This window comes from Asparagus officinalis, chromosome 7 (assembly GCF_001876935.1).
Source record: "Asparagus officinalis chromosome 7, Aspof.V1, whole genome shotgun sequence".
In the NCBI taxonomy this organism is placed as follows: Eukaryota; Viridiplantae; Streptophyta; class Magnoliopsida; order Asparagales; family Asparagaceae; genus Asparagus; species Asparagus officinalis.
In genome coordinates this window covers 51,374,792-51,388,380 of record NC_033800.1, presented here as the reverse complement: position 1 = coordinate 51,388,380, position 13,589 = coordinate 51,374,792, and the positions used below count along the sequence as shown (strand labels likewise).

The 13,589-nt window shown below is 39.8% G+C and overlaps 1 protein-coding gene across 1 annotated transcript; it reads right to left on the bottom strand.

Annotated features, from left to right (window-relative positions):
* LOC109847134 (probable GTP-binding protein OBGC1, chloroplastic) lies at positions 7,026 to 13,584 on the bottom strand (the record flags this gene model as incomplete). Its single annotated transcript, XM_020416379.1, is given in 7 exon segments — positions 7,026 to 7,365; positions 7,367 to 7,417; positions 7,594 to 7,702; positions 9,147 to 9,306; positions 9,601 to 9,892; positions 11,328 to 11,601; positions 12,707 to 13,584. Coding segments are annotated over 7 exon segments (1,809 nt in total), but the record flags the coding sequence as incomplete, so codon positions are not given.

The window sequence follows — 13,589 nt, the reverse complement described above, 5'->3', positions numbered from 1 at the left end:
TCTCAACCAAGTGAGATATCGGCTCTTCCTCTCATCAGTTCTAGGACTGACCTGTCGAGGGATCCTAAAAGCTATTACAATGGCCACAAACTCAAACAACCAATTTTACGTGGTTCGGCAAACTGCCTACGTCCACGGGGCAAGGAGGGGGGATCTACTATTATAGAGAAAAAGAATACAATGGGTTTACAACTCTCACAATATCAACCCTCAAATAGGCTCCTTGCTTTTCTTCACAAGAAAAGGTCAGCCTCCAAATACTCTTTCTCTCTTCACAAAACCCGAGACAGCACCTGCACTGTAGCCGCCAAAAGGAAGAAAATTGCTGACTGCTGCACTCCTTCACACGCCCCAATCAGCCGCATGCACTTGTTTTTCTCCCCTCTGCCTACTCTTGCACGCACCTCCAAGCTCTCTGCACTTTTCACCAAGCCAAATTTTTCTTCACCGAATAAGGCTATATATAGCTGCAAAAAATAGTTTCGAAAACCGTGTTCCCTGATATCACGCACGCGGTTTCAAAAAAAAAAGACTTTGTGCTTCGTGCGGCCTGTAACCTCTTCACGCGGCTAAAACCTCTTCACGCGTCACTTCATGAGGCTGCAGTTCACGTGGGTTGGCCCCACCACGTCTCTTCACAATTCTCCACCTCGGTGAAGTTTTTCCAAAACTGAACCGACACTAACCATACCAAATATCTCACTTGTTGTGTCCAATACGAAGTGAAACAATTCACAATAACAGACTCAATCCATAACAAGTCGAGAACCCAAATGAGAATGCAAACACTCTCCAAATGTCAGTATCAACTCACCAAATCGATCTCACCCCCATCAAAATCCAACCCGGCTGCATCATAAAGACTGCCTACGTATCCTCTTGCCCAAGGAATCAACTTCTCCAATATCATCAACTCTGCGGCTGATAGCACCTCCAATGGCCTCAAACCCCTCCACCTGAGGCGAACCAATGGTCATATCCAACCTATGTCTGCCAGCTGCACTCGATTCAAAACCCAACTCATCATCTGCACATAAATCCAAATAACTTCCACGCTGTGTCACCTCAGCTGGAATTCCAACCAATGCAGAATGATCTGGAGTACGAATCCAAATGACTTCCACGCTGTGTCACCTCAGCTGGAATCCCAACCAATGCAGAATGATCTGGAGTAATCTTTACCCAATGTGGAGTAGCATCACTCTCCACCCGCTGCGATACCTCTAAGGTCTGTCCAAAACTCTCCACCTGCTGAGAGTCAATTGGCTTCCTCATCGAAGCCTCAACCAAAGTGACACTACCAGACCTATCTTCCAATGGAGTTTTACCTCCAATCACAGAAGTTGACAACTCTTTAATAGGATGACCCAAATATGTCGAAGCCTCTGTCCAGAAACTCTTCTGCAAACCATTGCTCGACCACAAACACCGATCCTCCTCCAGCAAGGCTCGGTTCTCCAAATTTGTCACCCTATCTAGTTGCCCCAAGATTTCCTTTTCAACGAAGTGTCTCGAAATGCCGTGAGCTCTTTCTGTCTATTACACACTTCTTTAATCTGTTGGATACTACTAGGACTTTCTCCAAAGGGGATTTGGTTGCAACCCAAACACGCCTAGAACAGCCACCAACAAAGGAAACCAAACGCCTATTACCTCCCAATGATGCCCCCTTGGAAGGCCCCCAAACATCCACGTGAACTCCTCTAGAATGGCCATTAGCACGGTGAATAGAGGTGCCACACTTCACCTTGGTCTTCTTGCTCACATCAACATGTTCACTGGACTTTAAATTGCAGGTCTTCGCACCCTCTTTCAATCTATGCGAGGAATCAATATTGGAATGGCCAAGCCCCAAATGTCGCAGTCTAGTCGAATTAACAGAAGTCGTCAGCTCTCCACCTGCCACTATACCTCCAGTCAAGTAATACAGGTTATTTCTCCTAACGCCCTTCATCAAAATACGAGAGTCTCTCGCAATCTCGAGAACCATGTCCTCAACACGAACCTTCAGACCCTCTCCAACCAAAGCTCCAATCGAGATCAAGTTCTTCCTCAAAGAAGGAACATATCTCACATCGTTTAACTCTCTAACAGTCCCGTCAAACATCTTTATGCGAATTCTTCCTATCCCAAGGATCTGGCATGCACGGTTATCAGCCACGTACCCACACCACTATCCACCAGCTTCTCAAAACTGGAGAACCATTCCCTTCTAGGACACACATGATAGGTCGCACCACTATCCAACATCCATTCAGATTCCTCCGAATAGCTATCTGTAGGACTGATAGAAAGCGAATAAATAGAAGAGTCAGAATTATTACCATCCGATACGATGTTTGCTTCTGATGATGGTTGCTTCCCTTTTCCCTTCTGCTTATTCTTCATCCATTCGTCGAGCTTTGGGCAGTCTTTCTTCCAATGACCAACACACTGATCTTTTCCAATTGTAAGATGCCCTACTCTAGACTGTGACTTCCAATTCTTTCGGTTCGGATTCTTCCCTCTTGCGACCAACGCCTCTGCTACCGGCTCAACTGAAGCCTTCTTATCCTTCTTTCGAAGCTGATAATTCACAAGTGCAGCGGTGACCTCACTATACGAAAGTGATGGCTTCCCATTAATCAGAGTAAGAACGAATGTCTCATATTCCTCGTCGGGCAAGAAACTCAACAACAGCAACGCCTTGTCCTCATCTTCAATCTTGACATCCACATTCGCCAAATCCGCAAGAAGCTTTGTGTAGTGGTTCATGTGATCTCTAATGGAGGTTCCCTTCTTCAACTGGAAACGATAAAGTCTCCTCTTCAAATGCAAGCGATTTTCCACACTCTTGGTCAAATACTTGCTTTCGAGAATCTCCCAAATCTTCTTCGCAGAAGTCTCATTCATCACATCATATTTTAGATCTTGAGTCAAACAAGACCTAATCACACCACACGCCGTTCGATTCATCTTCTTCCAAACCTTCTCTTCAATCTCATCTGGCTTGCCATCTAACTCCAATGTATCCTCCAAATTCTGCGCGTTCAGCGCATCCAAAACCTCGCATCTCCATAATCCAAAGTTGTTTGTGCCATTAAATTTCTCCACATCTATCTTCATAGAGTGGATATTCAAACTCTGAATAGTCTTCACGCCAGAAGAACCACCCTCGACTCCCGAAGCACCTTCTTTCCCCGACATCTTACGCACCAACGAACAAAGAATAGATCCAAAACTGAAAGATAGAGTCTTTACCAAAAGATCCCACCTTTATCACCAAACGAAGCCCTAGATGAACTTCCAAAGCGATCTACTCCTCCAAATAGCCCAAGCGTAGCCCGAGATCTGATACCACTTGTTGTGCGCAGCGAAAATTTCGGCAGAGTTTCTGGTGCACAATAAGAGAGAAAGATCGATAAGAATTCTTGTTTCTCAAAGGGAACAAGAATCTGAAAGCCTAATATCCCATCAAATACAATGGGTTTACAACTCTCACAATCTAAACCCTCAAATAGGCTCCTTGCTTTTCTTCACAAGAAAATGTCAGCCTCCAAATACTCTTTCTCTCTTCACAAAACCCGAGACAGCACCTGCACTGTAGCCGCCAAAAGGAAGAAAATTGCTGACTGTTGCACTCCTTCACACGCCCCAATCAGCCGCCTGCACTTGTTTTTCTCCCCTCTGCCTACTCTTGCACGCACCTCCAAGCTCTCTGCACTTTTCACCAAGCCTAATTTTTCTTCACCGAATAAGGCTATATATAGCTGCAAAAAATAGTTTCGAAAACCGTGTTCCCTGATATCACGCACGCGGTTTCAAAAAAAAAGACTTCGTGCTTCGTGCGGCCTGTAACCTCTTCACGCGGCTAAAACCTCTTCACGCGTCACTTCATGAGGCTGCAGTTCACGTGGGTTGGCCCCACCACGTCTCTTCACAAATGGCTCTACTGTTAGATTAAGATTTCAGCTTAGGGTGATGGGGTTGCGGCGTTGCTGTTGCAGGAGGAGAGGAAAACAACAATTTACGACAGTTTTTTTTTTTTGGCGAGCTTTGAGGCTGTTCTAAGCTTGCGGTCTGCAGTTTACTGCTGCTGCAGGAAGCGGAGGGGACGTATGTTGTTTGGTTTGCTGACGGTGAGGAGGATGGCAGGGGAAGAGGCTGTATGTTTGTTTGGCGGCTGCAGGAGAACAATGAAATAAGAAAGAAAGGTTTAGGTTGGTAACTGGACTTGCACGCCAAAGGACTTCATATTCTAAGGGGCAATCTGGTGCATGCCCACCATCAAGCAATTCACATGCTCAAATAATTTCATAGCTCAATTTTAATTCATCAACATATATTCCTCGTATGGGGCACTGCACATCTCATTTTTGGAATAAAAAGACATCCGATCATTAAGGGGAAACAAATTAAAACTCTAATCAAATCAAAACTTAACAAAACTAAAAGATGCGATCGAATAAAATTCTAACTAAACTGGGAAAAGATTTCAAATCAGATCATATAGAAATCCTAACTAAAAGAGAAAATTACTAGGAAATATTCTTCCACGACCGCAGTATTATATCTTCAGAAGTATGTGTAATTCCACGGTCTGCAATATCTTCAGGTTTGTGTGTGTGTGTAATAGATATTTAGTAGGTGGCAGGGGAGCCTGGAATGACAAACCCATTATCAAATTATTATGTATTGGATGTATTTTGAACTGCACTGCCAATTTGGATTCTAGCTCTGAACTTGATTTGCGCTCAAGTTCTAGATCTACATTCTACATTGTTTCTAGCTTTTGCTCTAGTTCTTGCTCATGCTCTGGCTTGGTTTGGAATCAAGCTTTTGATTTGCTTATGGTTTCAGCTCAATTCCGTGCTCTGAGTCGATATTTTGATTTGGTTCTCTGGCTTTAGTTCAGACTTCGGCTCTGGGTTGAACTCTAGTTTTGACTGCAGATCCACAACAAGTTGGAGTCGAGGCACTCACGTTGGCTTTGTTTTGGGTTCTAAAGAACAAAAATATCTTATATATTGTTAACAATATTATCTCCTTTATATAAGAAATTTCATAGATTTCTATGAACGGATAGCTAACTTAATCAGAATAATTTCTAGACCACCATTTTTTAGCTTCTCTCTTGAGTTTATAGTCAGCACATGAATATATTTTTAATTCTACCATAGATAGAAAATATATCTTTCATTTTGTGAATCCAGTCTTCAAAATCATAAAGCTCCTCATATTCATCAAATACATAAAAATAAGCTAAAGTATCAAATTTAAGTGAACTGAAATCATGTTTTTGTGAGGAGATAGTAGTGTTTTATACATGGCAAGTGTGGATCATTCGGCTCTGATACCAAATGATGGGGACCAGGAGGAGGGGTTCAATCAGTGACTCTATTGTTAGATATTAGATTTCAATTCTGTGCAATGCAGTTTTGATGATTGTTCAGAAGATTTCAGAGCTACGGAAGGGGGGCTGCATCATTGCTGCTGCATGAGGAGAGGAAAACAACTATTTATGACACATTTTCGGGGCTCTTTTGAGGCTATTATAAGCTTCAAAATGATCTCAAAATAAATTCCTAAAGAATCCAATAAAACAAAGATTACATAAAATAAAATCAAATTCTACCAAAAAAGCAAAGTTCCTAATAAATCCTAATCGCATCGTTGAGGGTCCAAGATCGTCCAACATTGCTCCTACAGTTGTTCGAATGCCAGAATATGCAATAGAGAAGTTAAATGTCACAAGTATGTTAAAATCTTGGAGCTTTATAGTGAAAATACTAATTTCATTTCAGAAAAAATATTTGGAGTTACTTCTTTGAGCTGAGACCTATTTCTTCAGTTGCATGAATATTTATTAACACATTTATATGCGGATCAGGCTTCAAAACCAAATAACAGAAACCATAATTACCTCTTCTTCGGATTGATCCATGGCCAGTATCTCTAGAGAATGGATAGCAAAGTAGGGAAACGGAGAAATTTCACCGAGAGTCAAGAGAGAACTTCGCATCAACGAGAAGAGAGGACAGAGAGTTGAAGCTTGAGTTGAGGGTGCAAAGATGAGGATGAGGCTCGCAGATTTGGAGAAGAGTCATGCGTCAATGAGGCAAGAGCTCGTAAGAACAAATCATGCAAATAAACTGCTAAAATCCTTCACTAAGAAGCTCAGCAAGTTGAATTTATTGCTTAGGACAGAGAGATGTGACGCTGATGAATCCGAAGGCTGCTTCAGATGCTCAGTTTCCGTTTCAGAAGAGGCGATGACACTCCTTATCTCTTGAGAATTTTAAATTTTGTATGTGTTTCTTTCTTCAACGTGCACATATTTGTTGTCATTATGAGATGAGGTTGGCTCAAATGTTACTCTGTTTTGTCTTATTTGAAATTTGGTTCATGAAACATTAATCTTCTATCTACTAAAGTTATTAGGGTTTGCCCTGTAGCTTGATACTGTACGTTATGCGCCCCAATACCTTGGTATACTGTTAAAAAGAGGTTTTATTTTATAGGATATTTTGGGTATTTCTAAAACCCTCTATTTAGTTCAGATAAAACCCTTCCTATTTAATTCAGACCTTCCTGCACGTCAGCAACTTTTACTACTTTTCATAACACAAGCAAAGGTTTTGAGATCAAAATTGCATCGAGAAACTAGTGAGATCCTTTGAGACTCAAATGAATTTCCAGATCTTAAGCATACCAACATTAAAAATAATAATCTTATTTTATGGAATAGAAAATTTCCAAATTTCAAGTGAAGATGACACATACTTCTTTATCTGCCGACAGATGTGCACATTTCACAACTTTTATTTTCAAGAAAATCCCCTTCAACCACAGTGTTATTATCAGTTCCCTTCAAATTTGGGTTCTTTTTCCACGACAAAAACTTGAAAAAGTTGTACGCTTGACACTTACCCCGCTGCTCTGACATGCATTAATGTAATGAAGTATTAAAATACCACAATTCTGTTGCAATTTTGGAGTTTCAACATGAAAGATATTAATATTCATTTCAGACAAACATCTGAAAGTTATTTTGTTGAACCGTGACCCAATTTCTTTTTGAATGCTCATTGTACAAACAGTTACGAACATAATTGCGTACAATAATATACCCGAGCGTCCATATCAGATTTATTGGATGCTCTTATGTCCATGTATCACTTCATTACTTTAGTCCCCTTTGTTAAATTCCGCAAACTTGGTGGAGACTATAATTTTTTTGAGCATTTGGTAAAGATTCACTTTGCAACTAATACCATATGCAAACATTCTCCACGCCACAAATTCCCAAAATCAATCTGCACTTACCTCAAGAATGATGTTCTACCCAAATTGTGACCAGTTAACAGAATCAGATGTCAGTTTTTCTTCTTCTTGATGGGCCAAATTGTTCGGTAGCATTGTTCCAAATCATCTCCATCTGGCATAGAGAAAGGTAATCTTTTAATCACATACACAAAAATTTTAATATACTAATGAATTGAACAAGAATAAAACAACATACAATGAATTAAGTCATCCAAAGAAATGATGCAATTAAATGGAAAGCTAGGGACATGCACAAAGAGAGAGATCACTAAAGAATTGTAATCATACATCAGCTATGATCACTGTATCGCCTTCTTTAACTCCATGTTTCACAAGAGATTTGTTTACGCCACAAGCCTCTAGAGCATGTTGAAATCTTCTAAGAGATTCTGCATACCTATTCCACAAATTCAACTGGTTAAGTAAAGCGAAGTGGTTAGATGAAATGTCGATGCAGAATATTCTCAAAAAAAAAATCCACAGACAGACAACAACGGCAAATGAATAAATGAGTAGATAGAATGAGATTTAACATCCAGCTACAGAAATTCTATGTCAATTGATTTTAATAAATCAAGGTTTGCTTTAAAACTAATTAACCTTATGGCTTTCTCTCCAAATATGTAGCACAGGCACTTCTACATGAAGCCATAGTGGTGTCTACACCTCTTCAACACCTCAAGCGAGAAAAGCACTTATCAAAAGGTGTATCCATTATTCAGTTCTCCAATATATTCTGTTATCTGGGATGTTTTTTTAACACTCTTTTGGGACACAAACTCTTGATTAAAACGGTTCTCAAAAACACACACAAACTTTCCATTACATATGAGACGATGGTCTTATGTATTGCTCATGCAATTTATTCAATTAGATGTTACTGTGAATGAACGAATCATAAATATGTAGACTTATTCATACTAGATTGATCCCAAAATAGCATGTTACATATTATAAGAAATTCTATAGAAGCTACAAGTTCCCAATTCATACTTTGCAACCTTTGGTTTGTTCAAGTTTGTGAATAAATGGCAAATATAGTCCAAATAATAAATGCTCAAGTTTCCTTTGGGGTCCCAGTTCCAATAAGATCCCCATGCCTCATTAGTCCATACTGCTCTAGAAAGAATACCTATGGTTAAAAAGGTAAACTATAAACTAATGACACAGTAACTCCAGTAATCCTAATGCTGAGTTAACTGTTAATAAATTACACGCTCTGATATGTATTTGCTTTCATTTGGAGTTGCACATTACGTTTTAGTAACAAAGGCCAGTTACTTGTACTAGGTATAGAAGCTTTAATGAATGATTCTAGAAATGAGATTTCATGATATTCCAAAAAATTGAAAACATAAGCTCAATTCTACATCACTAAACCTCAGTATATCATGTAGTACAAACATATGCATGAGAATGCGTGCCCATACATGTACTTGTGTACTCTTTACAATCTGTCTATTGATCTTTTCCTACTTATACCATCACTGTATATAATCAATACTTACGTTTGTTGTGCTTCTACTTTATAAGGAATTGTCATATGGCCATCCTCTTTTTTGTCATGTTCCTTTTTCTGCTTTATACTTATGCTTCCCAGCTTCTACATCCCCTTAGTTCCTGCTTGTACTTCCCCTTACCCATTCAACTGAACATTATATGATAACTGGTGCTGTGAGATATGGAAAATGCTCCCAAAGTAACCTAAGGGTTAATTGTTTATGAAAGAGACATGGAGCTTACAATAAGAAATGACAACTAAAATAAGAAACAGACACAGGCTACTCTTATATCCAGCATTCAAGAATGAAGGAACAGGAACTAAGAAGCTCAGAACATACTGCCAATTCGTCATTTGAACAAAACGTTGAATTCCAGCTCCAACCACATGCCATGTATTAGAATCACTATCATGAAAGACCTCAAAGTCATTCATTGAAGCACTTCGTTGCTTCTGTATGCTGTCAGCCACATGATTCAAATTTGCCTCACCCGTCCCCTCTGAACCAAAAAGAAACAGGTGTCATGATCAATAAACACACATTACATTAGAGATTGATATTTATGGATCTTCAAAAAAGGACTTTGTTCATAGTGATGATGGTGACATATCAATAGTATAAATGTTGACATGGCCGAATGCAAGCATGTAAACAAAATAGATCAATTTTCCAACATGTCACGCAATAAGACTATTTCCTACATATATAATGTGAAACCTCAGAAGCAATTAACGCTAGCCAGATTAACCTTGGTACTCTAAGATAGTGCCAACTATATATGTTAAACAATAACCTTGAGTGTTCTTCTTTTTCTCCAGCTCCTTCTGCAGAAGTTCATATGCAGCGCGAACAATGTCATGTGTTCCCTGCCTATTAATTGCGCTGATGCAAAAAGGATGAATATCACGAGTTTTTACGTGCTCCTTGAATGAAACCCATTTTTCATTTGCATCTGGAAGATCCATTTTATTATATGCAACAATAAAGGGCTTTTCTGCCAGGCCGGGGCTAAATAGTTCTAGTTCCAAACGAACTGCATCAAACTCATACTCTGGCTGCATTGCTGAACCATCAACTACGTGCACCTAGCTTTTGGGAAAAAGTAACAACAATAAGTAAATAAACAACAATTATGGAAATGCCAAATCAATTGTCTATCAAGAAAAGATATATGTAAGTACTTAATAAATATACAATTCAAAAATTAAGATCAAAGAGGAAGTTCAAGAACCTCCAAACAGGAGCTTGTAAAAGCACTAGAGATCCATGCTATGAGTCTTGAACTTTGTATCGTAAATCTTCATAGGATCTATTAGTTTAGATCATGAACCGGACCGCGTATCTTTAAATGATAAAAGAATAAAAGTAGTCAACATAAACTAACTAGCAGACGTCCCAAAAGTAATTAAGTATCCACAGATTAAAATCACATCTACAACTTGCAAATGGAGGATTTGTAAACAGTTATCATTATAAAGATGTGCTTATTACTATTTTAACAAGGGAAAGAAACAAACATTGTTGAGAAGAGTTTTTGAGAGTTCAGGTACAAAGATAATGAAAAAGAACAAAGTACAAAATGGGCAGTTGCTTTCAGGGAATAATAGCCCGTTTGATTGGTTTCTTGGAAATCAAAGAAAAGGAAATTGGGAGAGGAAACCATCAAAAAATGTTTTCCACCCATTTCCTCCAAAAAAGCTATGACATGGGTTTCCTAAACAATAGGTCACATCATCCAGTAAGATGGTGACACCTAAGCCCATCCCATCTTTCTTCCTAGTTTTAATGTGCGAACCAAACAAAGAAAAATAGACTATTATAAGAAATAGTTTTCCTTGTTTGTTTGGCCAACCAAAAAGCCCCAAGCATAAATACAAGTCATAATTATCAAAGTCACTAAAAACTTGTTTCCATCAAAGTGATTCGACTTTCAATGATGAACAACATCTCCAATAAAAAAGGCTACAGGGAGGGCCGTATTTGAGTTTTACAGAAGCCTATATGACATGAAACTCTCAGTTGCCGGCAAATTCTGGATGAATATGTTATGGATAGAATGTGTGAGGATGGAGCTTGTGACAAAACTTTCAAGGCATTTTATGAAGGTTAAGAAAGAAACTTAGGTTGTCAGTCATTTGGCTTTATTCATGCAAACTAAGAAGCACAACCCCTAGTAAAAGGGAGGTTTAAGAGAGGGTCTTTGAATGCAGACAAATATGGCTATATATGTAGTGATGACATATTTGGTGCAATTTTGCATTATCAGGTAAAGAATATAAATAACATTGTATGTTAAAATCAATATCATCAAAGAGCACTTAGTTACAATATGGCTGCTAGCTAGATATCATATAAGATGGAGAGAAAAAAATTGTTAGAGAAGTCGATCCTTTAAAAAAATGGAGTGCAGCTTGTGCGTTAGGACAGATTAACATGAATTAGGAAAATGAAGAAGGGACACCACAATCATTATTGTAAGAAATTACCATTGAAGCAAGGCTGATATGAGAAACCACATACCAGGACAGAACATCTTTCAGTATGACGCAGAAATTCATGGCCTAAACCAAAGCCTCGATGCGCACCTTCAAGTAAGCCGGGCAAATCTGCTACCACCATTGTAGCATCGAAGTCCAATGAAACCACACCAAGATTTGGAAGTAAAGTTGTAAATGGGTAATTTGCTATTGATGGCTCGGCAGCACTTATGGCACTTAAAAGGGTGCTTTTTCCCGCATTTGGAGCACCCACTATACCCACATCAGCTACCAATTTTAACTCCAAATCCAACCACCTGACCAGCAGAAAAGATAACAGTGTGAGAAATAGTAGTTTCAGAGAACTCATGACTTCAATTACCTAGAAGTGTCATGGTGAGGATTTGGGAGTGTCATTTAAGGGACAAGACACTAAATTTATCTTTGGGAGATAAACAATGATGCTTAAAAGATAAAAGGATAATAAAGTTAGTATGATCAAGAAATCAAGTAATTTCCCTCTAGATTAGTTCAAATTCCTGCACAAGAAAACCATGGACAAGATATGGCTTGCTATAAATCCTAAGGCTCGTTCAGTTTGCAGCAATTGTAAATGCAGTACAAGTGACAGTTGCAACTACCATTGTTGCAACTACTGTAGCAAGCATTTGTAGTTACAATCGTTTTCCAATTATATAATTTTATAATATGCACCTGCAGTTATGGTGATAGGAGTTTATCTTGGGTATTGATGCTTCTCTGCAGAGAGTTGGTTGCAATGAAAGCGTCAATTGTATGCTACTGAAGTTGCTACAATTGTAATCAAAATAATTTTTGGTCACATGCAGACACAGTTGTTTGGTTCAATTTTAAAATTTTGCAACTTGGATCTATAATCGTATTTGCAGGGTATTGTTTTGGATATCAAGTTTTTTATTTACTTCTGTCAGGACTTGGTTGTAATTGGAGTTACAATTCGAACCACCTTTATTGCTCAAAAAGATTACAGCTGCAACTTCTGAAAAATTATTTATAAGTCATAATCTCTAACCGACTGCCTTTCTCCAACTACAGTTGCAACAGCATTACTAGTCTTAAACGTCCAAGTTGAATTTAAATGCAACGGCAATTTCTGAATTTGCAGCAAACCAAACCATTAAGCACTCACAATGAAACTAAGATCCTAATTTAAAACTACTCTCAAATGGTTGCAGTTACGACCAAATCTGCATCAGTCACCATGTGCAACTATTAAAGGCTTTCTCAGACTGCAGATGCAATAACAGTTATTAGTCGCAGTGAAACAAAAAACTGCAACTGCTCCGAAGCGTCCTAGTTGTATGCGGAACAAACAGCCCCTAGTGAAACTAAAGACCTTACAATTGCAAAAGCAGCATTAAAAGGGATACAACAATACCCTACATTTCGGCACCTTCTTCTCCATTCTCTGCGATCTTAGGGACCTTATTCATTCCCGATTTAAACGAAGCGTTCCCTCTCCCTCCCCTTCCCCCGGGCAACAACAACCCCCTCTCCCCAGCATTCATCAACTCCAACAACACCTCCCCGGTCCTCGCATCCCTCACCACTGTCCCCGGTGCCACTTTCACCACCACATCCTCCCCTTTCGCTCCGGCCTGCTTTCTCCCTTGCCCGTGCGATCCTCTCAAAGCCCTAAAGTGCACATTTTTCCTAAACGGTAGCAAAGAATTCATTGAGCCATCAACCTCCACATAAACATCTCCCCCTTTTCCGCCATCGCCACCAGAGGGCCCACCATAAGGCACATACTTCTCCCGCCGGAACGCCACAACACCGTTCCCGCCATTTCCGGCCTTGACGTATATCTTCGCTCGGTCGAAGCATCTCATGATTGCAGGAACCCCCTTCTCCTTCACCTCTCCAAGCTCTCCCTCCTCGATTTCATCCTCGAACTCCTCCAAATCAGAGGCCTCGTCAGCTGAATCTGAACCTAACCCTAGTATAACATCGTCCTCGTCCTCCCACTCGAGCCCTGACTCTTCGCCTTCTTCTTCAAAGATTGGATCTTCGGTGAGGTTTTGAGCTGGGACGGGTGATTCGTGGAGCTTGATAATGCTGGATATTGAGGGCGAGAATCGGTCGTCGGTGCTGTCTCGTGGGGGAAGGCGAGTGTAGGTGGTGGCTTCGGAGCCGATTAGGGTTTTGAGATTGGATTTGGATTTGGGCTTAGGATTGGGTTTAGGGCTAGGGTTTCGGTGGGATGAGGATTTTTTGCTAGGGTTTCGGGTTTTGGGGCGGGGGCCAGCGAAGGAGGAGAAAGAGA